Source organism: Salmo salar, chromosome 23, assembly GCF_965601325.2.
Source record: "Salmo salar chromosome 23, fSalSal1, whole genome shotgun sequence".
NCBI classification, from domain to species: domain Eukaryota; kingdom Metazoa; phylum Chordata; class Actinopteri; order Salmoniformes; family Salmonidae; genus Salmo; species Salmo salar.
The window spans coordinates 20464371-20490922 of NC_138313.1; the positions used below are offsets into that span (position 1 = coordinate 20464371).

At 40.1% G+C, this 26552-nt stretch overlaps 1 protein-coding gene and 1 long non-coding RNA gene across 3 annotated transcripts in view; both read left to right on the forward strand.

Moving 5' to 3' along the window:
- The first annotated feature begins 847 nt into the window (after positions 1–847).
- LOC106584141 (carboxyl-terminal PDZ ligand of neuronal nitric oxide synthase protein) overlaps positions 848–26552 on the forward strand; it is a 242746-nt gene continuing 217041 nt past the window's right edge. Inside the window, exon 1 of the mRNA XM_014169057.3 lies at positions 848–1409. Within this exon, the coding sequence (XP_014024532.1) occupies positions 1305–1409 (105 nt within the window). The 5' untranslated portion in view covers positions 848–1304. The remainder of the gene's footprint in view (positions 1410–26552) is intronic.
- Positions 1439–26289, forward strand: LOC145850213 (uncharacterized). Of its 2 annotated transcripts, none has more exons than XR_014382289.1 (9): positions 1439–2536; positions 3248–3278; positions 3395–3426; positions 3568–3619; positions 3961–4610; positions 9814–9845; positions 9943–9966; positions 12739–12938; positions 24155–26289. It is a non-coding gene; the product is annotated as an uncharacterized LOC145850213 (long non-coding RNA). The 2 variants fall into 2 exon arrangements; XR_006761505.2 differs by lacking the exon at positions 1439–2536 and adding an exon at positions 2562–2743.

Here is a 26552-nt window from a genome sequence, read left to right on the forward strand (position 1 = left end):
AATAAATAAAAGTTCGCTTGCGACAATTTAGCTTTTGTAACGAGACCATTAAATATATTTAAGACAATGGTAGATGAGAGTGTAGTTCTGTTCAGTTTGGACTTCAGTTTATCGCTAACCTTATCACAGGGACTTTAAAGCACTAACTTACATAGCAAGCTAAGGAACTGGCAGTGGATCAAACCATTGTGAGGCAAAGGGCGGGGGTGTCGCAATCTTTTGAAATTTAAAAACGCGCTATTAAGTGTCTATAATCAGCACAATTGCTTTCATTGCGTATTATTAATATTATTTAAATTAAATAATTATGTTTCAGTGATATTGGGGGGGACAAATCATATTTTTCCCAGGATGGGGGGGTCGTGTCCCCCCCGTCCCCCCCGGGATTTCCGCCCCTGTAAAGAACATATAGCCGCTCAAGAGCACCCTTACCTGCTGATCTATAAATTATGTTTCCGTAATCTACCATGGGTAGGATGGTCATCCGAATCAGGGTTGGTTTGGCAGTTGGGGTGATAGAGGAAAAAGGGTCTAGATTTAACTTTAACACAGTGATAAGTAGGCATACTGTACACCTGCACTGCAATAAGGCATACACTGTATGTAAACACTAGCCTACCATCATGTCACTACATAGCCTTTACGTTGAACAGAAAGAGCAACTATTTTTTCCCCTGTGCTGCTAGGGTGACACTGGCAAAGATCGTTTTGCATGGCCCCGTACCCCGGGTAGGCGGAGTTTATATATTGTAGACTATTCCATTGGTCTATAAGTGAACTCTCACTCAGGGCACCGGGCCGTGCAAAACAAACTCGCCCTCCTATTATACCATGAATTACTATGTTCCAATGAAAACTGGAGGAATTACGAGGTTCCTCCAATCCCGATCTGCCTGGAGAATCCATGCATGGGGAGAGTGAGGGGCGGCTAGGCTGGTCATGGCATTTTACTAGTGGAAAAAACGGCAGGACAAGGAACGCAACATTTTTGACTGTTGGGGTAGTTTTGGTGATTTTACGTCACTGAAAGTAACCTTGAGCTACTTATTTAGGAAGTGAATTGATTTGCTGGAGAGACACGATTGTTATTGTATCGGAACTGAAAGCCAGCCTACTTGCTTGAGCAATAGATACAAAGTTTACACCTCCTAGCCCACTGGATAATTGTGTGACACACGGATCTGGGACGACTACTCGCTGCAATGGACCACTGGATTTAAGGAGTTTGGGACGCGTTTTGGGTTTTGGATTAACAATTAGGTTCGTACCCTTCCGTCTGGTGTGAAAACGGATAGTCGCCAGTCATGCCAGCGAAAACAAAGTACAATCTTGTTGATGATGGCCATGATTTGAGAATTCCAATGCATAACGAGGAAGCATTCCAACATGGGATCAACTTCGAAGCAAAGGTGAGTTATTTTTATATGCTACTGTATTGAGATTATTTGCCAAACTATCTCCCAATCCCTCCTTTTCCTCATTAATGGAGTTGTGTTTAGCCTATTGAATATTACGGTGGTATATTGCTGCCACTCAGCAAAATAATATATTTTGTATCATTATGATATAACATCACGTTATTACGAAATAAATCAATAACGAAAATAACCCATGTTGTCGTTATTATAATACAGATAACGTTATAATGAGACAGATCTCGTTATTACGAGAAATATAATGTTGTAATGAGAAATATGTAGTTATTATGAAATAGCCCGGTTGCACGCTATTATGAAAAATAGCCTATGCCTTACGCTACTTGGCAAATTTGGCTTCCTCTCTTGCACAGGTTGACATTCTGGCTGGTTTGCTTGAGTTGGTCAATTACATTTTTTCCTCGGTTTGAGGCATTGGGAGATATTAGAGAGATGTCGTTGAGGAATAAAGATGGTGTTGTCATTAGTTTACGGACATTGTGGAGTTCTCTAAGGCTCTATAAACGGAAAAAACTATCGGACTTCCTTGAAATAGCTTTATTCCTTCTTGATCAACTGGGCCGTTATGGGAAGTTACATGGATACCAACTAATGCATCTAAGCGGAATATGTGGTAATCCAAAACACAGTCAGGCATTTACTTCATGCTCTAGACACCCATGAAGTGGGCAGAAGTCTCTGGGAACGAACTTAACTGGCTTGCTACTTTACATTCACAACCAAGAGGACAGTCATCGAGGAACATTTTAGGTAACCCAGCTAGCACAGAACCTTCCCTAAAGGGTCTCCTTTGGTTCTTAGAAAAATAACTTTCACAGAACGTTCTGGGAACATTGTGGGAAAGTTATTTTTCTAAGAACCGAAGGAGACCCTTTAGGGAGCGTTGCTATTTTGGTAGAAACACATTGTTCTGAAAACATTCAAATAACCTCATAAAATGACGTTATTTTTGGGTGAATTAGAACTTTTACATAACATTCCCCTGTGGTTCCCGTTTGGTTGTTGGAAGAAAAAAAGTTCTGGGAACGTTCTGGAAATGTTGCATATCTAAGGCCGTATTGGATCAAACTGCTGAAAGAGAAGATAAAGTGTGTGTGGAGGTGAGTGCACATCATTTTGTAAATAGCTAAATAGTTTTTTTATCCCCCCCCCCAAAGAAACATGTTTTGAACTCTCCTTTACAATTTATTCACAAGACAAACGGTCATGTGGCACCATCGTCACCAAAGCAACGGTTGACAGTTAAAGAAATGGCTGCCAGACAGTTTAGCTTGTTTCAAGTACTGCTAATATTATTATTTTTACAGGTAGAGTCAGAGAAACATACTAAAACTATAACACGTGTTTATATGAACATGTTATGGGGTAGCATAGTTATTTTTTTTACTGTTTTGTGTTTTCAGAATAAAAATGTTTGAGTAAATTAGCTAGCTTAGCTAGCATGTTCTCCAGCTGCATTGGCTGCTAGCTAGGTCTGACCATAAAAATATGTTTTTGGGGAGAGTGACAAATGAGGTCTGATAACCCTTTTGCTATATTATAATTGTTTTTACTATTTTGAAAAGGATGGCGATAGATTTGATTTGTTGAATGACTAGACTACTTGGCTAGTACCTGACAATGGTATCCAAGTCACATGACCCGTCATGTAAATAAGGAACTGATTGCAATTAAATAGTAAAGAGGTTTAAAAAAATCAATAGGATATCCACTGAAATACATTAGTAATTCATTAAATGGGTCACAACTGAATAAAACATTTAATTAATAGAAATTGATTCTTTTAACATCACTTTCTGTTTTACTTTTAGCTTGCTTGGACAGTTTCCCCACCTGCACCATGTGAGTTATCTTCTACAGTAGTTTAGCAGAAGGCCACCACGGAGTTGATAAGTGCATGAGAAACAATACATTTGCTAAGTGATTAATCGGTTTCTGATTCTTTGTTTCATTTGCAGCTCCATTTTGTCCAGAAGTATACTAGTTAAAGGTGAACAGGTTTACTTTATTACTACAATGAACACTCACCAGACGGTTTATTAGGTACAGGACCGCGTTCATGAAAATCCATTTTCTACAGCTATTAGTCTGCTTATCTAGTCTCTTATCTACCATTTCTCATTTTTTACAGATGGAGCAATTGTGGGACACCACCACTTGTGAACACCTACTCAACCTCTAAGGTAAATGGCTTACAGTAACTTGATAGCATTGAAGCCTTCACATTGAAACAATGGACCTTATTTTGTTGATAATCCCAAATGGACCCCTATACCCAATGCACTTGTGGAGGTCTGAGATGATTTGATGGGTTTAAACAATATGATTAAACTTCCACCTAGCCTATCAGAGGGCTAATTGGAATAATGACAAATTTGCTCACATAAGTCATCCTCTCAGATCTCCTCAAGTGCATAAGGAGTAGGGTCTAGGGCAGGTTTATTCAACTCTTACCCTACGAGGGTTGGAGCCTGCTGGTTTTCTGCTCTACCTGATAACTAATTGTACACACCTTGTTTCCTAGGTCTAAATCAGTCCCTGATTAGAGAAAAACATTATTTTTTTTTTGTAGTGGAACTGGCTTCGAGGTTCAGAGTTGAGTTTGAGGGGTCTATGGGTTGATTTAGGATTGGACCATACTTTTGGAATCAGAACTTTCAACTAAAGTGTGACATACATTAGACGTCTGTTATGGTTAACGTGATTCAGTTTGTCTCACAGAAGTTTCTCTAAGCTCAACTGGAAGTGTCACAGAGCAGAGGTACAGTAAATGGCCTACAGTAACTTGATAGTATTTAAAAACATTGAATCATTCACATCGAAACAGTGGACCTTATTTTGTATTGTCACATTTTAGAGCCTGAACTTTCAAATGAACTCAGATGTCTGTTAATGTTAACGTGATTCATTTTGTCTCAGACATCACTCCACCCAACCGTACCACAAGACAGCAGATGTATGGCTTACAGTAACTTAATATATTTAAAAACATTGAATCATTCACATCAACACAATAGACCTTGTTTTGTGGCGTCAACAATGAAGTGTGACATACAGTACATTAGGCGTCTGTTAACAGACATCTCTCCACCCAACCGTACTGCAACAGTCCCAGTCTCTCCACTTGTCCCGCAGTCTCCCCAATCAGAAGAGTAGGACCTGCCCTCTGTGAGAGTAAGTAAACACTGAAACATACAAATGGAGTAAAAATATAATGTTCCTTGTTGAAGCTAGAATCCTTGATAGAAACAATAAAAAAGCGGTCTCCCCGCCTCCATTTGGTAAAAAGCTGAGGGATGGGCCTGTCATAGCCAGATTATCTTTTCTGTAACATTTCTCTAATTTGTTTCTACTATCCTGTCTCTATAACTCCCCTTATGTATGCCGTTACTATAGAAGCGAGCCAACTTAACTTAAAAAAAGTGAATACACTAGCTGTGCCACTAGAGATTCTGGGTTTGAGTCCAGCCTCGAACCCGACTCCTGTGGCGGGCCGGGCGCAGTGCACGCTGACACGGTCGCCAGGTGTACGGTGTTTCCTCCGACACATTGTTGCGGCTGACTTCTGTGTTGGATGGCATTGTTTCAAGAAGCAGTGCGGCTTGGTTGGGTTGTGTTTCGGAGGACGCATGGATCTCGACCTTCGCCTCTCCCAAGTCCGTACGGGAGTTGCAGCGATGAGACAAGACTGTAACTACTACCAATTGGATACCACAAGATTGGGGAGAAAAAAGGGGTGAAAATACAAACAAAAACATAAATAAAATTGTGAATACAAATCAGATGTATTTGTCACATGCGCCGAATACAACAAGTGTGTAGAGTTTACCGTGAAAGGCTTACTTATGAGCCCTTTCCCAACAATGCAGTTAAAAAGTAAGAAAATTAACAATAGATAAAAATAGTAACACAATAACAAGGCTATATACAGTACAAGGAGTATCGGTACTGAGTTAGTGTAGTGGGGTATGAGGTAGTTGGGTTGATTTGATTGAGGTAATATGTACATGTAGGTTTGGTTAGGTGACTGAAGTACTCTACTTGTAAGGTCATATTTTAGAACTTAGCTAGCTAGTCACGTTGACAATAGAATAAGCTTTCAAATGATGGCCACCTGACCCAGATTGCTATTTATAATGGACTATTTTTGGATTGCGTAAACAACAACAGTGTGATGGTGGATACAGGGCTGTTTTCCAAAAAAATCATAAATACAAGCAGGGCATAAAATTAACACCTACCACATGAGGGTAGATTAAGGTATTGGGGGGTAAGAATGTCTATTTCACCAGCCTCGTTGTAGGCTGGTCAATTTGCAGGGCTCAACAGTGCAAGCTTTACATTCACATTTGCGAGTAAAAAGTCAAGTATGAGCACATGCTGCAGTATCTGTTTTAAAGTATTTCTGCCGTTTTTGTTTAATAGCTGCTAATCGCACAAAGAAATGCAAATATTATGTTCTCTTCTAGAATGAAGCATCTGTATGCAGGGGTGGTAATAGCATTTGAAGGAGTGAAATATGTGGGGGTTGTTACAACCACCTGGATTGTTACAGATTCAGTAAGTTTCTACTCTGACAACCAAAGATTGTGTTCTGACCTTTAAAAAAAATATATATATAATTGTAATATATACTGTTTATTGGGTTATAATTGAAATACACTGTAACCTCTTCATCAGGGTGTGTATTGCTAATGGACCAAAAAAGATAACCCAAAAAAAGTTAAACTGTGAACGACCTGACAAGACATGGAAAATGCAACGGCCAGAATTCTGGAGACCACATGTAAATTTAATATGTTTAAGACTGATAGTATGAAATCTGGATTCAGTATGACAATCTAATAGGGCATCTCCAGTATGGGACTTTACATTGGGGTTTGGCCTATCAAATGACTATTGTAGAATTATTTGTAACCAGATTATATATAGTTTTTTGACTCGTATGACAGAGCAAAGAAGAAAGTTAACTGGGCAGAGGAGACATCTAATTTGGATACGGGTCATCTAAAAAAACAAATAAAACCCTCACTTTCGAGACTATCAAAGTCATGGTAATTACCGGTAATCTATATAACTAGCAGTTAACATTACAGTGCCCTAGTAGGCCACGTTTAATTTGTGTGTTGCCATTGCATTGATTGTATGGAACGTACAGTTGTAGCCAAAAGTTTTGAGAATGACACAAATATTAACCTCTATGGGCTAGGTGGGACGCTTGCGTCCCACCTACGTAACAGCCACTGGCAGCCTGTGGCGCGATTTTCAAAACGTTAAAAATCCTATTACTTCAATTTCTCAAACATATGACTATTTTACAGCTATTTAAAGACAAGACTCTCGTTAATCTAACCACACTGTCCGATTTCAAAAAGGCTTTACAACGAAAGCAAAACATTAGATTATGTCAGCAGAGTACCAAGCCAGACACCCATTTTTCAAGCCAGCATATAATGTCACCAAAACCCAGAAGACAGCTAAATGCAGCACTCACCTTTGATGATCTTCAACAGATGACAACCCTAGGACATTATGTTATACAATACATGCATGTTTTGTTCAATCAAGTTCATATTTATATCAAAAAACAGCTTTTTACATTAGCATGTGACGTTCAGAACTAGCATACCCCCCGCAAACTTCCGGGGAATTCGCTAACATTTTACTAAATTACTCACGATAAACGTTCACAAAAAGCATAACAATTATTTTAAGAATTATAGATACAGACCTCCTCTATGCATTCGATATGTCCGATTTTAAAATAGCTTTTTGGTGAAAGCACATTTTGCAATATTCTAAGTACATAGCCCAGGCATCACGGGCTCGCTATTTAGACACCCGGCAAGTTTAGCACTCACCATAATCATATTTACTATTATAAAAGTTTGATTACCTTTTGTTGTCTTCGTCAGAATGCACACCCAGGACTGCTACTTCAATAACAAATGTTGGTTTGGTCCAAAATAATCCATCGTTATATCCAAATAGCGGCGTTTTGTTCGTGCGTTCCAGACACTATCCGAAATAGTAAAGAAGTGTCGCGCGCATGGCGCAATTCGTGACAATAAAATTCTAAATATTCCATTACCGTACTTCGAAGCATGTCAACCGCTGTTTAAAATCAATTTTTACAACATTTTTCTCGTAGAAAAGCGATAATATTCCGACAGGGAATCTCCTTTTCGGCAAACAGAGGAAAAAATCCCAAAGGCGGGGGCGGTCGGGGTCACGCGCATAAGCCCAGTGTCCCTTGATCGGCCACTTGAGAAAGGCGATAATGTGTTTCAGCCTGGGGCTGGGATGACGACATTCTGTTTTTTCCCGGGCTCTGAGCGCCTATGGACGACGTGGGAAGTGTCACGTTAGAGCAGAGATCCTTAGTAAATGATAGAGATGGAAAAGAAGTTCAAGAAATGGTCAGACAGGCCACTTCCTGTAAAGGAATCTCTCAGGTTTTGACCTGCCATTTGAGTTCTGTTATACTCACAGACACCATTCAAACAGTTTTAGAAAATTTAGGGTGTTTTCTATCCATATGTAATAAGTATATGCATATTCTAGTTACTGGGTAGGAGTGGTAACCAGATTAAATCGGGTATGTTTTTTATCCAGCCGTGTCAATACTGCCCCCTAGCCCTAACAGGTTAATTTTTACAAAGCTTGCTGCTTCAGTGTCTAGATATTTTTGTCAGATGTTACTATGGAATACTGAAGTATAATTACAAGCATTTCATGAGTGTCAAAGGCTTTTATTGACAATTACATGAAGTTGATGGAAAGAGTCAATATTTGCAGTGTTGACCCTTCTTTTTCAAGACCTCTGCAATCCGCCCTGGCATGCTGTCAAGTAACTTCTGGGCCACATCCTGACTGATGGCAGCCCATTCTTGCATAATCAATGTTTGGAGTTTGTCAGAATTTGTGGGTTTTTGTTTGTTCACCCGCCTCTTGAGGATTGACCACAAGTTCTCAATGGGATTAAGGTCTGGGGAGTTTCCTGGCCATGGACCCAAAATATCAATGTTTTTTTCCCCGAGCCACTTAGTTATCACTTTTGCCTTATGGCAAGGTGCTCCATCATGCTGGAAAAGGCATTGTTCGTCACCAAACTGTTCCTGGATGGTTGGGAGAAGTTGCTCTCGGAGGATGTGTTGGTACCATTCTTTATTCATGGCTGTGTTTTTGGCAAAATTGTGAGTGAGCCCATTCCCTTGGCTGAGAAGCAACCCCACACATGAATGGTCTCAGGATGCTTTACTGTTGGCATGACACAGGACTGATGGTAGCGCTCACCTTGTCTTCTCCGGACAAGCTTTTTTCCGGATGCCCCAAACAATCGGAAAGGGGATTCATCAGAGAAAATTACTTTACCCCAGTCCTCAGCAGTTCAATCTCTGTACCTTTTGCAGAATATCAGTTTGTTCCTAATGTTTTTCCTGGAGAGAAGTGGCTTCTTTGCTGCCCTTCTTGACACCAGGCCATCCTCCAAAAGACTTTGCCTCACTGTGCGTGCAGATGCACTCACACCTGCCTGCTGCCATTCCTGAGCAAGTTCTGTACTGGTGGTGCCCCGATCCCGCCGCTGAATCAACTTTAGGAGACGGTCCTGGTGCTTGCTGGACTTTCTTGGACGCCCTGAAGCCTTCTTCACAACAATTGAACCGCTCTCCTTGAAGTTCTTGATGATCCGATAAATGGTTGATTCAGGTGCAATCTTACTGGCAGCATTATCCTTGCCTGTGAAGCCCTTTTTGTGCAAAGCAATGATGATGGCACGTGTTTCCTTGCAGGTAACCATGGTTGACAGAGGAAGAACAATGATTCAAAACACAGCCCTCCTTTTGAAGCTTCCAGTCTGTTATTCAAACTCAATCAGTATGACAGAGTGATCTCCAGCCTTGTCCTTGTCAACACTCACACCTGTGTTAACGAGAGAATCACTGACATGATGTCAGCTGGTCCTTTTGTGGTAGGGCTGAAATGCAGTGGAAATGTTTTTTTGGGGATTCAGTTCATTTGCATGGCAAAGAGGGACTTTGCAATTAATCTGATCACTCTTCATAACATTCTAGAGTATATGCAAATTGCCATCATACAAACTGAGGCAGCAGACTTTGTGAAAATTAATATTTGTGTCATTCTCAACTTATGGCCACGACTGTACATGTGCTTCGGTCAAAATGGCGACCAGGCAGAGCAGAAAAAGGAGATGGAGTTAAAGTAATCACAGGTGTAGTTTCTTGATCTATGGTATACTGAATCACACCTGTTTTGTTCAATTGTTGTGTGGTCATTGAAAAAACAACATATTTGATTATCACTTTTATTTAAATGTATAATAAATATTTATTAAACAGATTTTTTTAACATTCAGTTCACAGAATGCCGATGTTTCCAGCACCAGAGGTACACAATAGTGATGCTAAATTAGGAACTTTCAAAAGAAACTTGAAAATACATTCCAATACCTCTAACTAATAACGTGTCTTATTTTGTTTTACAGCTGTCTCTCCGCTGTCCAATGATGGTAAAAAGCTCAACTTACAACTATTTCAAAACACATATTTGATTTTCACTTTTATTTATATATACTGCTCAAAAAAATAAAGGGAACACTTAAACAACACATCCTAGATCTGAATGAAAGAAATAATCTTATTAAATACTTTTTTTCTTTACATAGTTGAATGTGCTGACAACAAAATCACACAGAAATAATCAATGGAAATCCAATTTATCAACCCATGGAGGTCTGGATTTGGAGTCACACTCAAAATTAAAGTGGAAAACCACACTACAGGCTGATCCAACTTTGATGTAATGTCCTTAAAACAAGTCAAAATGAGGCTCAGTAGTGTGTGTGTGTGTGTGTGTGTGTGTGTGTGTGGCCTCCACGTGCCTGTATGACCTCCCTACAACGCCTGGGCATGCTCCTGATGAGGTGGCGGATGGTCTCCTGAGGGATCTCTTCCCAGACCTGGACTAAAGCATCCACCATCTCCTGGACAGTCTGTGGTGCAACGTGGCGTTGGTGGATGGAGCGAGACATGATGTCCCAGATGTGCTCAATTGGATTCAGGTCTGGGGAACGGGCAGGCCAGTCCATAGCATCAATGCCTTCCTCTTGCAGGAACTGCTGACACACTCCAGCCACATGAGGTCTAGCATTGTCTTGCATTAGGAGGAAACCAGGGCCAACCGCACCAGCATATGGTCTCACAAGGGGTCTGAGGATCTCATCTTGGTACCTAATGGCAGTCAGGCTACCTCTGGCGAGCACATGGAGGGCTGTGCGGCCCCCCAAAGAAATGCCACCCCACACCATGACTGACCCACCGCCAAACCGGTCATGCTGGAGGATGTTGCAGGCAGCAGAACGTTCTCCACGGCGTCTCCAGGCTCTGTCACGTCTGTCACGTGCTCAGTGTGAACCTGCTTTCATCTGTGAAGAGCACAGGGCGCCAGTGGCGAATTTGCCAATGTTGGTGTTCTCTGGCAAATGCCAAACGTCCTGCACGGTGTTGGGCTGTAAGCACAACCCCCACCTGTGGACGTCGGGCCCTCATACCACCCTCATGGAGTCTGTTTCTGACCGTTTGAGCAGACACATGCACATATGTGGCCTGCTGGAGGTCATTTTGCAGGGCTCTGGCAGTGCTCCTCCTTGCACAAAGGCGGAGGTAGCGGTCCTGCTGCTGGGTTATTGCCCTCCTACGGCCTCCTCCACGTCTCCTGATGTACTGGCCTGTCTCCTGGTAGCGCCTCCATGCTCTGGACACTACGCTGACAGACACAGCAAACCTTCTTGCCACAGCTCGCATTGATGTGCCATCCTGGATGAGCTGCACTACCTGAGCCACTTGTGTGGGTTGTAGACTCCGTCTCATGCTACCACTAGAGTGAAAGCACCGCCAGCATTCAAAAGTGACCAAAACATCAGCCAGGAAGCATAGGAACTAAGAAGTGGTCTGTGGTCCCCACCTGCAGAGCCACTCCTTTATTGGGGGTGTCTTGCTAATTGCCTATAATTTCCACCTGTTGTCTATTCCATTTGCACAACAGCATGTGAAATGTATTGTCAATCAGTGTTGCTTCCTAAGTGGACAGTTTGATTTCACAGAAGTGTGATTGACTTGGAGTTACATTGTGTTGTTTAAGTGTTCCCTTTATTTTTTTTGAGCAGTGTATATGTTCTACCCAGGGCCTAAAATTAACACCCACCAAATACGGGTAGATTTTGGCATTGGCCGGTAAGATGTCTATTTCATCAGTCACGTTGGCGGGTGGTCAGGGCTCCACATTGCAAGCATTTCACTCTCATTTGTGAATAAAAAGTCAAGTATGATCACATTTATAGCAAAATAAATACTGCAGTAGCTGTTTTCAAAGTATTTCTGCCTTGAGCTGCAACATTGCATGGCTGGGGGCTGTGTGCACTTGAAGAGCTGAGTGACAGATACATTTCTAGAAGCGCTGCACACAGGCATAAAAATGGGTCTAATTTACATTTACATTACATTTACGTCATTTAGCAGACGCTCTTATCCAGAGCGACTTACAAATTGGTGCATTCACCTTATGATATCCAGTGGAACAACCACTTTACAGGGGGGGGGGTTAGAAGGATTACTTGAAATTAAGTGAGACTTTGTCCTTGTGTTTCTTGGTTATTGACATACTTTTGTTCACAAGCTAGGATGTTTTTCAATGTTTGAGTTTAAGCTGCTAGGGTAGAGAAGCAACAGGATACTAGTCAGACTCAATCTCACAAGCACAAACATGACTCCAGTCGTGTTACCAGGGTAACCTCCCGGCCTTAAAGGGGCAGGTGAACATTTTTGTCTCATCTGTGATATTTTGTTTAACATGAAATCAAATAATATACCACATTACTTCTTACTAGTAATACATTTTTTTTAGAAACATTACAAAGCATGCTCATCTGTTTTTTTGTGTTTTGTTGGTGTAATTGTAGTGGGAAAAAAATATTTTGCCTGCTAGATTTTTTAATATACCTGCCACAGTGGCTGGTGGACCAAAAAGTACATTTAAGCCCTGGTTGTACCCATCTTTGTGGTGCAAAGTTAGGAACTTTCAAATGAAGTGTAGCATACATTAGACGTCTGTTATTGTTAACATGTGATTAATTTTGTCTCAAGTTTCTCCTCCAATCTCACCTGGAAGACTGTCCCCCAGCAGAGTATGTTATGGTGATATTAATTGTTCTCTTAAGCACAGAAAAATATTTAAATGAATTTAAATATTAACTGTACCCTTGTACTTGACTTAACTATTGCAGGATTCCAAATGATCGTGCTGATGAAGCTGGAAACAATTATCGAGAACTAGTTGGAACTCCTAGCAATTCAGCGATAGCTGCTAGCCGCTGGAGCACAAGATCTGCCAGACAAAGTCCTGCCTAGACCTTGTACGACCAAGGAGGATTTGGAGGACCTCTGCAAGAGTCTGGAGGAGGCCACCACATAGCGGAAAGAGATGGTATGCATCTTAATCTTTGAAAATGTTCCTAAAACTTCCAACAACAATCTGTTGTAAATCACAGTATTCAAGATGATGGGATTACTTCTGTTCCCTAGGGGGAAGGGACCTCAACACCATGGTGCGCAAGGTCTTCTGCAAAATTGCTACCAATTATGTTTTCAAACACTACAGTTTGAGAGGGAGGACCTGGGCCTAGATTCACAAAACCTTAAGAAGAATTGTATTCTTATTTGCCATTTTTTTCCTTAACTATAGACTTAAGAAGAAAGTTAAGAAAAGTTGCTATTCCTCAAAGGTTCTTGGAAATGTTCTTGCGCTATTTCTTATGTTTCTCCTTAAGCAAAACGTTAAGAAGAAATTGATTCTTGAAAATAAAGTTAACCTGTTATGGCTAGGGGGCAGTATTTTCACGGCCGGATAAAAAATTTACCCGATTTAATCTGATTATTACTCCTGCCCAGAAACTAGAATATGCATATAATTATTAGCTTTGGATAGAAAACACTCCAAAGTTTCTAAAACTGTTTGAATGGTGTCTGTGAGTATAACAGAACTCATTTGGCAGGCCAAAACCTGAGAAGATTCCATGCAGGAAGTGCCCTGTCTGACAATTTCTTGCCCTTCTTGATTATCTCTATCCAATACAGGGGATCTCTGCTGTTACGTGACACTTCCTACGGCTCCCATGGGCTCTCAGAAGGCGGCAAAAAGCTAAATCATGGCTTTGCAGGCTCTGGCTGAAAAAAAGTAGCGCGTTTGGATAGTGGCTGGTCACAGTACTGTGAGACTCAGGCTCGTGCCCGAGTCGACCCCATGCTTTATTTTCTTTCGTCTTTTTACCTAAATGCAGATTCCCGGTTGGAATATTATCGCTTTTTTACGAGAAAAATGGCATAAAAATTGATTTTAAACAGCGGTTGACATGCTTCGAAGTACGGTAATGGAATATTTAGAAATCTTTTGTCACGAAATGCGCCATGCTCGTGACCCTTATTTACACTTCGGATAGTGTCTTGAACGCACGAACAAAACGCCGCTATTTGGATATAACAATGGATTATTTTGAACCAAACCAACATTTGTTATTGAAGTAGCAGTCCTGGGAGTGCATTCTGACGAAGAACACCAAAGGTAATCAAACTTTTCTAATAGTAAATCGGAGTTTGGTCAGGGCTAAACTTGGTGGGTGTCTAAATAGCCCAGCCATCACGGCTAGCTATCTACTGAGAATATTGCAAAATGTGCTTTCACCGAAAAGCTATTTTAAAATCGGACACCTCGATTGCACAAAGGACTTCTGTATCTATAATTCTTAAAATAATTGTTATGTTTTTTGTGAACGTTTATCGTGAGTAATTTAGTAAATTCACCGAAGGTTTGCGGGGGGTATGCTGGTTCTGAACGTCACATGCTAATGTAAAAAGCTGGTTTTTGATATAAATATGAACTTGATTGAACAAAACATGCATGTATTGTATAACATAATGTCCTAGGTGTGTCATCTGATGAAGATCATCAAAGGTTAGTGCTGCATTTAGCTGTGGTTTTGTTTTTTGTGACATTATATGCTAGCTTGAAAAATGGGTATCTGATTATTTCTGGCAGGGTACTCTGCTGACATAATCTAATGTTTTGCTTTCGCTGTAAAGCCTTTTTGAAATCGGACAGTGTGGTTAGATAAAGGAGAGTCTTGTCTTTAAAATGCTGTGAAATAGTCATATGTTTGAAAAATTGAAGTTTTTGTATTTTTGAGGAATTTGTAATTCGCGCCACGCCTATCATTGGATATTGGAGCAGGTGTTCCGCTAGCGGAACGTCTAGATGTAAGAGGTTAATGGATTTGTTCTTAATTCCAAGATGGCTAAACCCTTGTCCTAAACTCTGGGCAGTTAGAGAATAATCTCATAAAAGCATTTGAACATGTTTCTTTCACTCAAATTTCATCTGAAAGTTTCAGTATTGATTATTTTAAACCCAAGAACATGTTTCTCAGTACGAAATATGCTAACATGATATATAGATAGCAATCTAAATTGGTTATCTAGCAACAAATATCTTAAGAAGATGAATAAGAAGATATTTTAAAAAGTCATAAGATAAGATTCATAAGATCTTAAGATATTGTTGAGGAATTGCACTTACGAACTATCTTTAATTCATTGTTTTGTTAAGTTTTTACATTTCTGCGTAAAGAAGTGTTTTTTTGTGAATCTGGACCCAGGTGATTTGCAGGTTAATAGCCAGGAGGTTCAATACTGAGTGTACAAAACTTTAAGAACACCTAATATTGAGTTGCACCCCCTCTATTCGTCGCGACAAGGACTCTACAAGGTGTCAAAAGCGTTCCACACGGATGCTGGCCCATGTTGACTCCAATGCTTCCCACAGTTGTGTCAAGTTGGCTGGATATCCTTTGGGTGGTGGACTATTTTTGATACACACAGGAAACTGTTGAGCATAAAAACCCCAGCATCGTTTCAGTTCTTCACACAAACCGGTGAACCTGGCACCTACTACCATACCTTGTTCAAAGACACTGAAATATTTTGTCTTGCCCATTCACCCTCTGAATGGCACACATACACAATCCATGTCTCAATTGTCTCAAGGCTCCTCCCCTTCATCTAGACTGTTTTGAAGTGGATTTAACTTCTAGTCAACAGCCAGTGGAATCGCGTGGCGTGAAATACAAATACCTCATAAATGCTATAACTTAAATGCTATAATAATTTCTCAAACATATGACTATTTTACACCATTTTAAAGACAAGACTCTCCTTTATCTAACCACACTGTCCGATTTCAAAAATGCTTTACAGCGAAAGCAAAACATTAGATTATGTCAGGAGAGTACCCTGCCAAAAATAATCACACAGCCATTTTCAAAGCAAGCATATATGTCACAAAAACCAAAACCACAGCTAAATGCAGCACTAACCTTTGATGATCTTCATCAGATGACACTCCTAGGACATTGTTATACAATACATGCATGTTTTGTTCAATCAAGTTCATATTTATATCAAAAACCAGCTTTTTTACATTAGCATGTGATGTTCAGAACTAGCATACCCACCGCAAACTTCCGGTGAATTTACTTAACCTCTTGGGGCTAGGTGGGACGCTAGCGTGCCACCCGTGGTGCACTCCATCAACAGCAGGTGCATTTCAAGAGCGGCAAATTTGAATCCAAATAAATGTCAAAATTCAAATTTTTCAAAAATACAACTATGTTACACCATTTGAAAGATAAACATCTCCTTAATCTAACCACGTTTTACGATTTCAAAAAGGTTTTACGGCGAAAGCATAAATTTAGAGTATGTTAGGACAGTACATTTACAAGAGTTGTGTGTAATGTTTTGTCAAGTCAAAGACAGGGTCACCAAAACCATAAAACCAGCTAAAATGATGCACTAACCTTTTACAATCTCCATCAGATGACACTCCTAGGACATTATGTTAGACAATGCATGCATTTTTAGTTCTATCAAGTTCATATTTATATCCAAAAACAGCGTTTTACTATGGCATTGATGTTGAGGAAATCGTTTCCCTCCAATAACCGGCATTCAAGTCAGCGTCAGAAATTAAATAATTAAAATTAGAAAACATTGGTAAAATATTATATTGTCATTTAAAGAATTATAGATTTACATCTCTTGAACGCAATCAACTTGCCAGATTTAAAAATAACCTTACTGGGAAATCACACTTTGCAATAATCTGAGCACTGCGCCCAGAAAAATACGCGTTGCGATACAGACTAGACGTCATGTTGGGGAGATCTAAAATCGAAAATACTATGTAAATAATCCATTACCTTTGATTCTCTTCATCAGATGTCACTTCCAGGTATCACAGGTCCATAACGAATGTAGTTTTGTTCAAAAAAGCTCATCATTTATGTCCAAAAATCTCTGTCTCGTTAGCACATGATGTAAGCCAGCCGGACTTCTCGTCATGAACGAGGGGAAAAAATATATTTCCGTTCGTTCAAACATGTCAAACGTTGTATAGCATAAATCATTAGGGCCTTTTTTAACCAGAACATGAATAATATTCAAGGTGGACGAATGCATACTCTTTTATAACGTATTGGAACGAGGGTACCCAACATGAACTAGCGCGCCAGGTGTCTAATGGGACATCACCGTTCCATGGCTCTTGTTCGGTCAGATCTCCCTCCAGAAGACTCAAAACACTTTGTAAAGGCTGGTGACATCTAGTGGAAGCAATAGGAAGTGCCAAAATATTCCTAAACCCCTGTGTTTTTCAATGGGATAGGTTTAAAGTCAATACAACACATCAGGTATCCACTTCCTGTCAGAAAATGTCTCAGGGTTTTGCCTGCCAAATGAGTTCTGTTATACTCACAGACACCATTCAAACAGTTTTGGAAACTTTAGAGTGTTTTCTATCCATATATAATAAGTATATGCATATTCTAGTTACTGGGTAGGATTATTTATCAGATTAAATCGGGTACATTTTTTTTATCCAGACGTGCAAATGCTGCCCCCTAGACCCAACAGGTTAATTACTCACGATTAACGTTCACAAAATACATAACAGTTATTTTAAGAATTATAGATGCAGAATTCCTTTATCCAATCGCGGTGTCAGATTTTAAAATAGCTTTTCGGCGAAAGCACATTTTGCCATATTCTGAGTAGATATCACGGCTAGCTAATTTGACAGGCACCAAGTTTGGCCCTCACCAAACTCAGATTTACTATAAGAAAAATTGGATTACCTTTGCTGTTCTTCGTTAGAATGCACTCCCAGGACTTCTACTTCAACAACAAATGTTTTTTTGGTTCGAAATAATCCAGAGTTATATCAAAATACCTCCATTTTGTTCGTGCGTTCAGGTCAGTATCCGAAGGGTGACACGCACTTAGAAGCATGTCAAACGCTGTTTAAAATCTATTTATGTGATTTTTCTCGTAAAATAGCGATAATATTCCAACCGGGCGACGTTGTATTCATTCAAAGAGAGAAAGAAAAACATGGAATTCACATGAACGTGCATCTCCAGTGTCACTGTTCTCAGCCTGACCACTCACAAAATCTCCTGCTGTTTTTCGCCCAGAGACTGGAGAGACGTCATTCCACTTTCTGGCGCTTTCTGAGAGCCAATGGAAGCCTTAGAAAATGTCATGTTACAGCAGAGATGCTGTATTTTCGATAGAGATGCCGCAGAAGGAGAATAAATTGTCAGACAGGGCACTTCCTGTATGGAATCTTCCCAGGTTTTGGCCTGCCATATGAGTTCTGTTATACTCAGACACCATTCAAACAGTTTTAGAAACGTTAGTGTTTTCTATCCAAATCTACTAATTATATGCATATTCTAGTTTTTGGGCAGGAGTAGTAACCAGATTAAAATCGGGTACGTTTTTTTATCCGGCCGTGAATATACTGCCCTCTATCCCAAACAGGTTAATTATATTGAATTACTCTGACTCTCCGACAACGAGAGTGGCGGTAGTTCCAGGTACGCCCAAGTTTGAGATGGACACCTGTGAATTAGAGGTAACAAGAGAATGTCAGATATATCTCAAGATTCAAATATTTTAATAAGTTCAAAAGTTATGCCTACAAGTAGTAAAAATGTAAAACACACAAAGGATTAGCCTATTTCTGTCCTGTCCTCATGGCATTTTCTTTGCAAAAGTCCTGATCAAAAATATGTTTGCTGGGTGGTGTCCAGTCCAGATGATGCTTGCACATTTCTGGGAGGAAGGACGTTAACATTGCAAAGCAGCTAAAATCTGATTATATCTGACTGGACAGTCCTTAGCCACTACAACACTAGACAATTGAACCTGTAAAAGAGGAAAGCAGACAACAATAGACAATGTGTTTTCTATCCAAATCTACTAATTATATGCATATTCTCGTTTCTGGGCAAGAGTAGTAACCAGTTTAAATCGGGTACGATTTTAAATCCGGCTGTGCAAATACTGCCCCCTAGCCCCAACAGGTTAACTTATAATTCACTGTATCACAATTCCAGTGGGTCAGGAGTTTACATACACTAAGTTGACTGCGCCTTTAAACATCTTGGAAAATTCCAGAAAATGATGTCATGGCTTTAGAAGCTTCTGATAGGCTAATTGACATCATATGAGTCAATTGGAGGTGTACCTGTGGATGTATTTCAAGGCTTACCTTCAAACTCAGTGCCTCTTTGCTTGACATCATGGGAAAATCAAAAGACCTCAGAAAAAGAAAACGCCTGAAGGTACCACGTTCATCTGTACAAACAATAGTACGCAAGTATAAACACCACGCAGCTGTCATACCACGCAGGAAGAAAACGCATTCTGTCTCCTAGAGATGAATGTACTTTGGTGTGAAAAGTGCAGCTCAATCCCAGAACAGCAGCAAAGGACCTTGTGAAGATGCTGGAGGAAACAGGTAGAAAAATATATATATCCACAGTTTAACGAGTTCTATATCGACAACCTGAAAGGCCGCTCAGCAACAAAGAAGCCACTGCTCCAAAACCGCAATAAAAAAGCCAGACTACGGTTTGCAACTGCACATGGGGACAAAGATTGTACTTTTTGGAGAAATGTCTTCTGATCTGATGAAACAAAAATAGAACTGTTTGGCAATCATGACCATCAGTATGTTTGAAGGGGGAGGCTTGCAAGCCGAAGAACACCATACCAACCGTGAAGCACGGGGGTGCTTTGCTGCAGGAGGGACTGGTGTACTTCACAAAATAGATGGCTTCATGAGGATGGAAAATTACTTGGATATATTGAAGCAACATCTCAAGACATCAGTCAGGAAGGGAAAGCTTGGTTGCAAATGGGTCTTCCAAATGGACAATGACCCCCAAGCATACTTCCAAAGTTGTGGCAAAATGGCTTAAGGACAACAAAGTCAAGTATTGGAGTGGCCATCACAAAGCCCTGACCTCAATCCTATAGAACATTTTTGGGCAGAACTGAAAAAGCGTGTGCGAGCAAGGAGGCCTACAAACCTGACTCAATTACACCAGCTCTGTCAGGAGGAATGGGCCAAAATTCACCAACTTATCGTGTGAAGCTTGTGGAAGGCTACCCGAAACGTTTGACCCAAGTTAAACTATTCCATTAGTTTTTATTTTTCAACCGTTAGTGGTTACCTTCAGACGAGTCCCGTTACACTTGTGGGGGTCGTAGAGCGAAACGGAGAACACCATCGTGTTCGTGAGAATCTCCCCTTTCGACAATTCATTTTAGAATTTTTTTTCTTATGTAACTTAGATTGACGCAAATCGACTCTAGGTGGTTATTCTCCAGGTCTAGCAAATGGTTTAACTTGTTCAGATAAAAATTAAAGGACCAGCACTCACTTGATATTTGCAGTTAAAGCTTTATTTTCTTAATTTTATAGTAGTAAAATGTCTTAATACACTACATGGACATTTCAGTTTGTGCCTTCCTCAGTGCATGTGTCCAGTTCTTACACTTGCTTCCTGGCCCCAACATGACCAGATGTTTGATGGTTAGTAAGTGCTATTGGTAGGTTGAGTAGCAGGCAGCAAGGTTTCTATGAGCAGCCCTCTTCCTGTAGAAAGGTGATCTTCTCCTTGTGCATTTCCTTTATTTTCTACACTGCTACACTGAGTGACCATCTTCATAGATTAAACTAGATACATGGGGTGTATTTTCAGTTAGCGTTAGGCAAGTTTGACTTATGGGGTCTGACATGCTGACTAGACCGGCATGCACACGCGTGTGTCCGTCATCGCGCGCGTCTTGATTTTGTCCATCCACACCAGGCACGATCAGGACACGTATGTTGAAATATCAAAATGAACTCTTAACCAACTATATTAATTTGTGGACAGGTCGTAGCATTCATGGACTTTTAGCTAGCTAGCTTGCTGTTGCTAGCAATTTTTTTTCCTTGGATATAAACATTGGGTTGTTATTTTACCTGATATTTAATAAGCTTACGTATCGGCCTCACGGCCTTCGTCAGAGCTTTTGGTGGTTGGACGTGTTTAATGCGTTTTATTTATACACTTTTGTGGTGTTTTTGAAATGCATATTGTTATGTTTGGTAGCACTTATTTATTATTTTCCTTTGCTTCCAACCCCTTTCCATGCGTGGAACGGATGTGGGTGGGGCTAGGTCTACATAGGGGTGCTGATTTAAAAAAAAACTCACAAAAGCTCTGACGAAGGCCGTGAGGCCGATTCGTAAGCTTATTAAATATCAGTGATACTATCAAGAGCAGTGTGCGGTTTCCTTTTTCCTTCATCTTGTTCAACTGTTGCCATGCACCTGCAAAAAGATTGCTCAGATGTGCGAGTGCCTTTTGAATTTTGTTGTTATTTTACCTGAAATGCACAAGGTCCTTTTTTTGGGATCTTTGTAGAATGTTCTCTACTCTGTCAATTAATCCACAGATAAAAGGAGAAATGTAGTTTGTTTCTAGTAATGTCTTCTTCTGTGGACGCTCCTAAAAACCAATGAGGAGATGGGAGAGGCGGGACTTGCAGCGCATCAAGCGTAAAAAATAAAATCAAGTTCTATTTTAGCGCCTGGCTACGCTTACGCTCGTGAGCAGTTTGGATGAAATTAGCCAATGTGATTTTATAGGATATTTATTTTGATCAGGATATTTTCTACCTGCAAGCTGCAATGTTTTTATTTGTTGGCTTTTTTTTACATAGTTGGCAATATAAGTTTCTCTTTGTATCATTTTCATTTAGATTTGTATAGAATTTGGATTAACCACTTGACAATGACTGAGATATGAAGATGTTATTATACATTTTAAAATGAAACTGTTTCATGAAAATGTGCATATGAAAACCATAACTGGCACGCAGATCGGTATAAATGGTAAGATAAATTGGCATTCCACATGCGAAAGGTTGCCGACTCCTTGTGTAAACCTATTACTGGCAACTTCAGGAGGGTTTGACAGAATCCTGAAGCTTGCACTAGTGAACTTGCAACATTGAATAAAATATTCTGGGCCCTCAAAGTTTCCCACGCCAGTTATCTCAGGACAGACACAGCTGTAGGGATAAGAAGCAGTACTTGACTTGGGCAGGAGCTCACTGGAGCTGAGTACCTGCACCTCAAATGTTCTACTGCTTGAGCTCCTATTCCTCTTCTAGAATATTAGCTCAAAAGTATTGTGGAGCTCCTGCACCTACATATAAACAGTATCAGCACCCACAATGAGTACCGGAACGTATTTCAGTCCAAGTCAAGCACTGATAAGAAGTAAATCAGGTAGGCCTATTTTATGACGTTTCCATTGGATCAGAGCATGACATTTTTCCCTTTCAAGCTGAGTGGTTATCGAAAAGGAGAGAGATATATTTCAAATACATTGAGGAACTATTGTAATTCTCAATGGATGTAAAAACAGACTTAGGGTTAGGTGAAGAACATTACTTTGAGTAGCTCCACGGGTCATTAGTGGTGGTGCATTAAGCCAATCACAAACACTATCAGATCCCCAAATGGACACATTTATATGCCTACATTTGCACGCAGACCAGGTAGCCTATAGGCCTACTTCTATGCTTGCACGTCCTTACTCAACATTGACAGGAGCGCTACAAACAAAAGACGGTGACTAAATTGTCAAAACTCGTTTCTCACAAGTGTAGCATTGTTTGCAGAGTGCACAACATATGTGTCCACTCCAATAATGAAAACGCGAAGACTGGAATAATAATATTGAATGCTTTAAAATAAATTACCATAATCAAAGTAACAAACATTGTAGATTAGGAATTAACAGTAAATGTACTACTGGTGATATGTGTAATGGGGAATTGATATACACGAACAATCAAACTCAAAATATTCACACAATGAAGTTATGAAACAATGAATGTGCACAAATTGGCGGGAGAGAGCGCATTCTGGAGAGAGAAGTGCATTGTGCATCTGAGCGCATGGTCAATCTGTTGTCTGCATTGGCCATGTAGCATTTATGGTGATATGGCCTCAGCAGAAGTCAGGGCATTCATACTTATTGTACTTCGCAGTGCAGAGCCTAGTGGTTAGAGCATTGGGTCAGTAACCAAAAGGTTGCTGGATCAAATCCCCGAGCTGACAAGGTAAAAATCTGTCGTTCTGCCCCCGACCAAGGCTGTTAACACACTGTTCCCTGGGCGCTGAAGACATGGATGTCGATTATGGCAGCCCCCTGCCCTCCTCTGATTCAGAGGTTAAATGTGGAAAATGCATTCAGTTGTACTATTGACTAGGTATCCCCCTTTCCCTGCTGTCAAGGAAGAGAGTTTGTGTTAATACAGGATGTACCATCCCCACCAACCGTCAACAGATCATGTCAATGCGGAGCTATACAGAGCCCTCCGCATTGTTAAAACATTTGGGTGGCGCATGGAAATAAGCTCGATTTGGCCTCTGCATGCCTCTGGAGGCGCTGCAATTGCATCACACCCTCCATATGGAGCCACATTTTTGGATCAAGCATAAATTGGCTTTTAGTCTAGGCCTCCACAATGGATTCGTTCACTGTGATGGACGCAAAAATATATGTGTGTGTGTGTGTGTGTGTGTGTGTGTGGTGGTGTGTGTGTGTGTGTGTATATGCCCATCTCAGTGAACAAATCCATTGTGAGGCCTGAGATGGGCCTCCAGAGGCCAAATCGAGCTTATTTCCATGCGCCACCCAAATGTTTTTATATATATATATTTATTTTTTGTTACTGCTCAACTAAAACAATCTCGGTCGACCAACAGCCTAACGACCAAACAATCGACCAGTCGACTAATTGGGGTCAGCCCTAAAGTACACCAACAGTCAGTGACAATCATTTGTCCCAAGGGGTGACCGTCTTTCCCGGTAAAGGTTCTGCTGAGCTCCTGCTCCCAGTCTGCTTGCTTTCTGACCAATACAGCATTCTTTCTCTCATTACCTTTGTGTGTAGGTGACATGATTTCTGTTATGTCCCGATTCTCTACATCGGGCTCAGCTCGAGGCCCAAATTAGGAATGAACTGTCCTCCAACAACCAACATTAGGAAGAAATAGTATCATATGAGATTAGAAATGTATTAACTTGTGACCCACCTCTGACATAACCAGGTCACACTTTGGGTCCTGAAACCCTGCTCTACCTCCCTAAGTGTGCACCAATGGCACCAATGGCACAATATCCTTAAGAACCCCAATAATAGTATTTAACTAATTAAGAACTCTTTGTTTTACAGGTTGCAGAGAGGGTTGAAGAGGAGGTTGTGGAGGAGTGAGCCTTTGACTCCCCTGTACCATAGACGGTGGTCAGACAAGACAATTATGAAATCCGTGTGTGCCAATCAGATTGCAGAGATGTCTGAATTGTTAGGAAAAATTATAAATGTGTTAACTGTTAATATATTTTATTTCGTAAGATTTTATTACTTTTTTTCAAACAATACAAAATATGCACATACCAACGACAGCATACAGACGCACACAAACATCAATGACATAACACCTGGCCAGACCCACCTGCTCACACCCCATCCATCTTCAGCGCCCGCATCACTCTCCGCCACATGGCCTCAAACTGTACCATTTTGTTTTACTCTGTCACCAACGCATTTTCAACATTTTAGATAATATAGTATTTGTCTTTTGCATTTTGTTAGTGATGGAGGATTGGTTGATTTCCAGTTAAGTGTGCATTTTTTTCAAGATGATTGATATGCCATGTCTTGAAATATGCAGACAGACGAATTAAACTTACATTTACATTGTGACACTTCTGACAGACAACTTTCTAACTCTGCTCATAACTTTTGGACTTAGTAGCATTCGCAGAAGGCATGGGTTATTCTTAGTTTTACGCATAAGACATGACTCCGCCGTTGTGCTGTAGTATGTGATTTTTCTCTTGTATAATACATTCTATACATTAGTTTATACTGGATTAAGTGTACATTTTTGTTATTGGTGTCGCTATACCGGGAGGTTGAGATAATGTATGCTAATGTAATTAGCATGACATTGTAAGTAACAGCAAACTTTCCAGGACATAGCCATTTCTTATATGGGCAGAAAGCGTAAATTCTTGTTAATCTAACTTCACTGTCCAATTTACAGTAGCTATTACAGTGAAAAAATAGCATGCTATTGTTTGAGGAGAGTGCACAACAACAAAAAACTTTTATCACGGAACTGGTTTGATATATTCCCCTCTGAAGGTAAATAATGTACTTACATTCAGTAGTCTTGCTCTGATTTGTCATCCTGAGGGTCACAGAGATAAAATGTAGCATAGTTTTGTTTGATTAAATCCATTTTTATATTCAAATGTAGGAACTGGGTTCTACAGTTTGAACCCCTGCTGTCTCTGGCTCCACACCCACCCTGCCTGGCCAACTAGATGTGTAAAAGTTAGTGTATAAGCTAATGATCCATCACGTATGACATTCCTGGGAGTGTATAAACCTAGATTTTGCATTATCATATCATTTTGTATGTTCTCTATAGTTATGTATTTGAAAATGTATCGATTGACCAATTCGGCACATTTGTGCATACTTGCAATGCTTCACTGGATCAATCTGAAACTTTGCAAACACACTACTGTGTGTATAGAAAACACATTTTTTGTTGTTGTATTATCTTACCAGATCTAATGTGTTATTCTCCTACATTAATTTCAAATTTCCACAAACTTCAAAGTGTTTCCTTGCAAATGGTATTAAGAATATGCACAGTCCCCAAATCCAGAACAAATTCAAGAAAGCGTACAGTATTATATAGAGGCCTTATTGCATGGAACTTCCTTCCATCTCATATTGCTCAAATAAACGGCAATCCTGGATTCAAAAAGCAGAGAAAGCAACACCTCACGGCACAACGCCTCTCCTCTATTTGACCTAAATAGTTTGTGTATGCATTGATATGTAGGCTACGTGTGTCTTTTAAAATGTATTTATGTAGTTCTGTTCTTGTCTATTGATGTTCTGTATTATGTCATTCTGTATTATGTTTTGTGTGGACCCCAGGAAGAGTAGCTACTGCTTTTGCAACAGCTAATGGGGATCCTAATAAAATAGCAAAAAATGCCAAATATCCTTGCTTCAGGTCCTGAGCTACAGGCAGTTAGATTTGGGTATGTTATTTTAGGCGAAAATTGAAAAAGGGTTCGATCCTTCGTTAGTGATGTTCCAACATTCCCTCCATCATGTGCCAATATCACTTATTTTTAAGTCTTGGAGGGCTTAAAACTTTCCATTTGATTCTGAGTTGTATTTGCCCATATAAAGTCAGTTATGACTGAGTATACTGTACTATAAAAAAATGTCTTCAGTGGGGTAATTGGTATTACTGAGAATAAATATAAGAACAAATTGTTTATATTTAATTGTGCCAGCCTGTGTGTGTGTGCTAATCTGATTGCAGATTTCTCCGAACCCATTTTATAAAACAAATTGATAACAGAAATTATAATTGTGTTAATTGTTCACATTTAACTGTGTAATCCTGTGTGTGTGTGTGTGTGTGTGTGTGTGTGTGTGTGTGTGTGTTTCCAACTTTGTAACCTTCAGAGAATGTTCCCCGCTACCTTCATACAACCAAAAGAGAACTTTCAAAGAGTATTAAGAAAACCGTCCATTT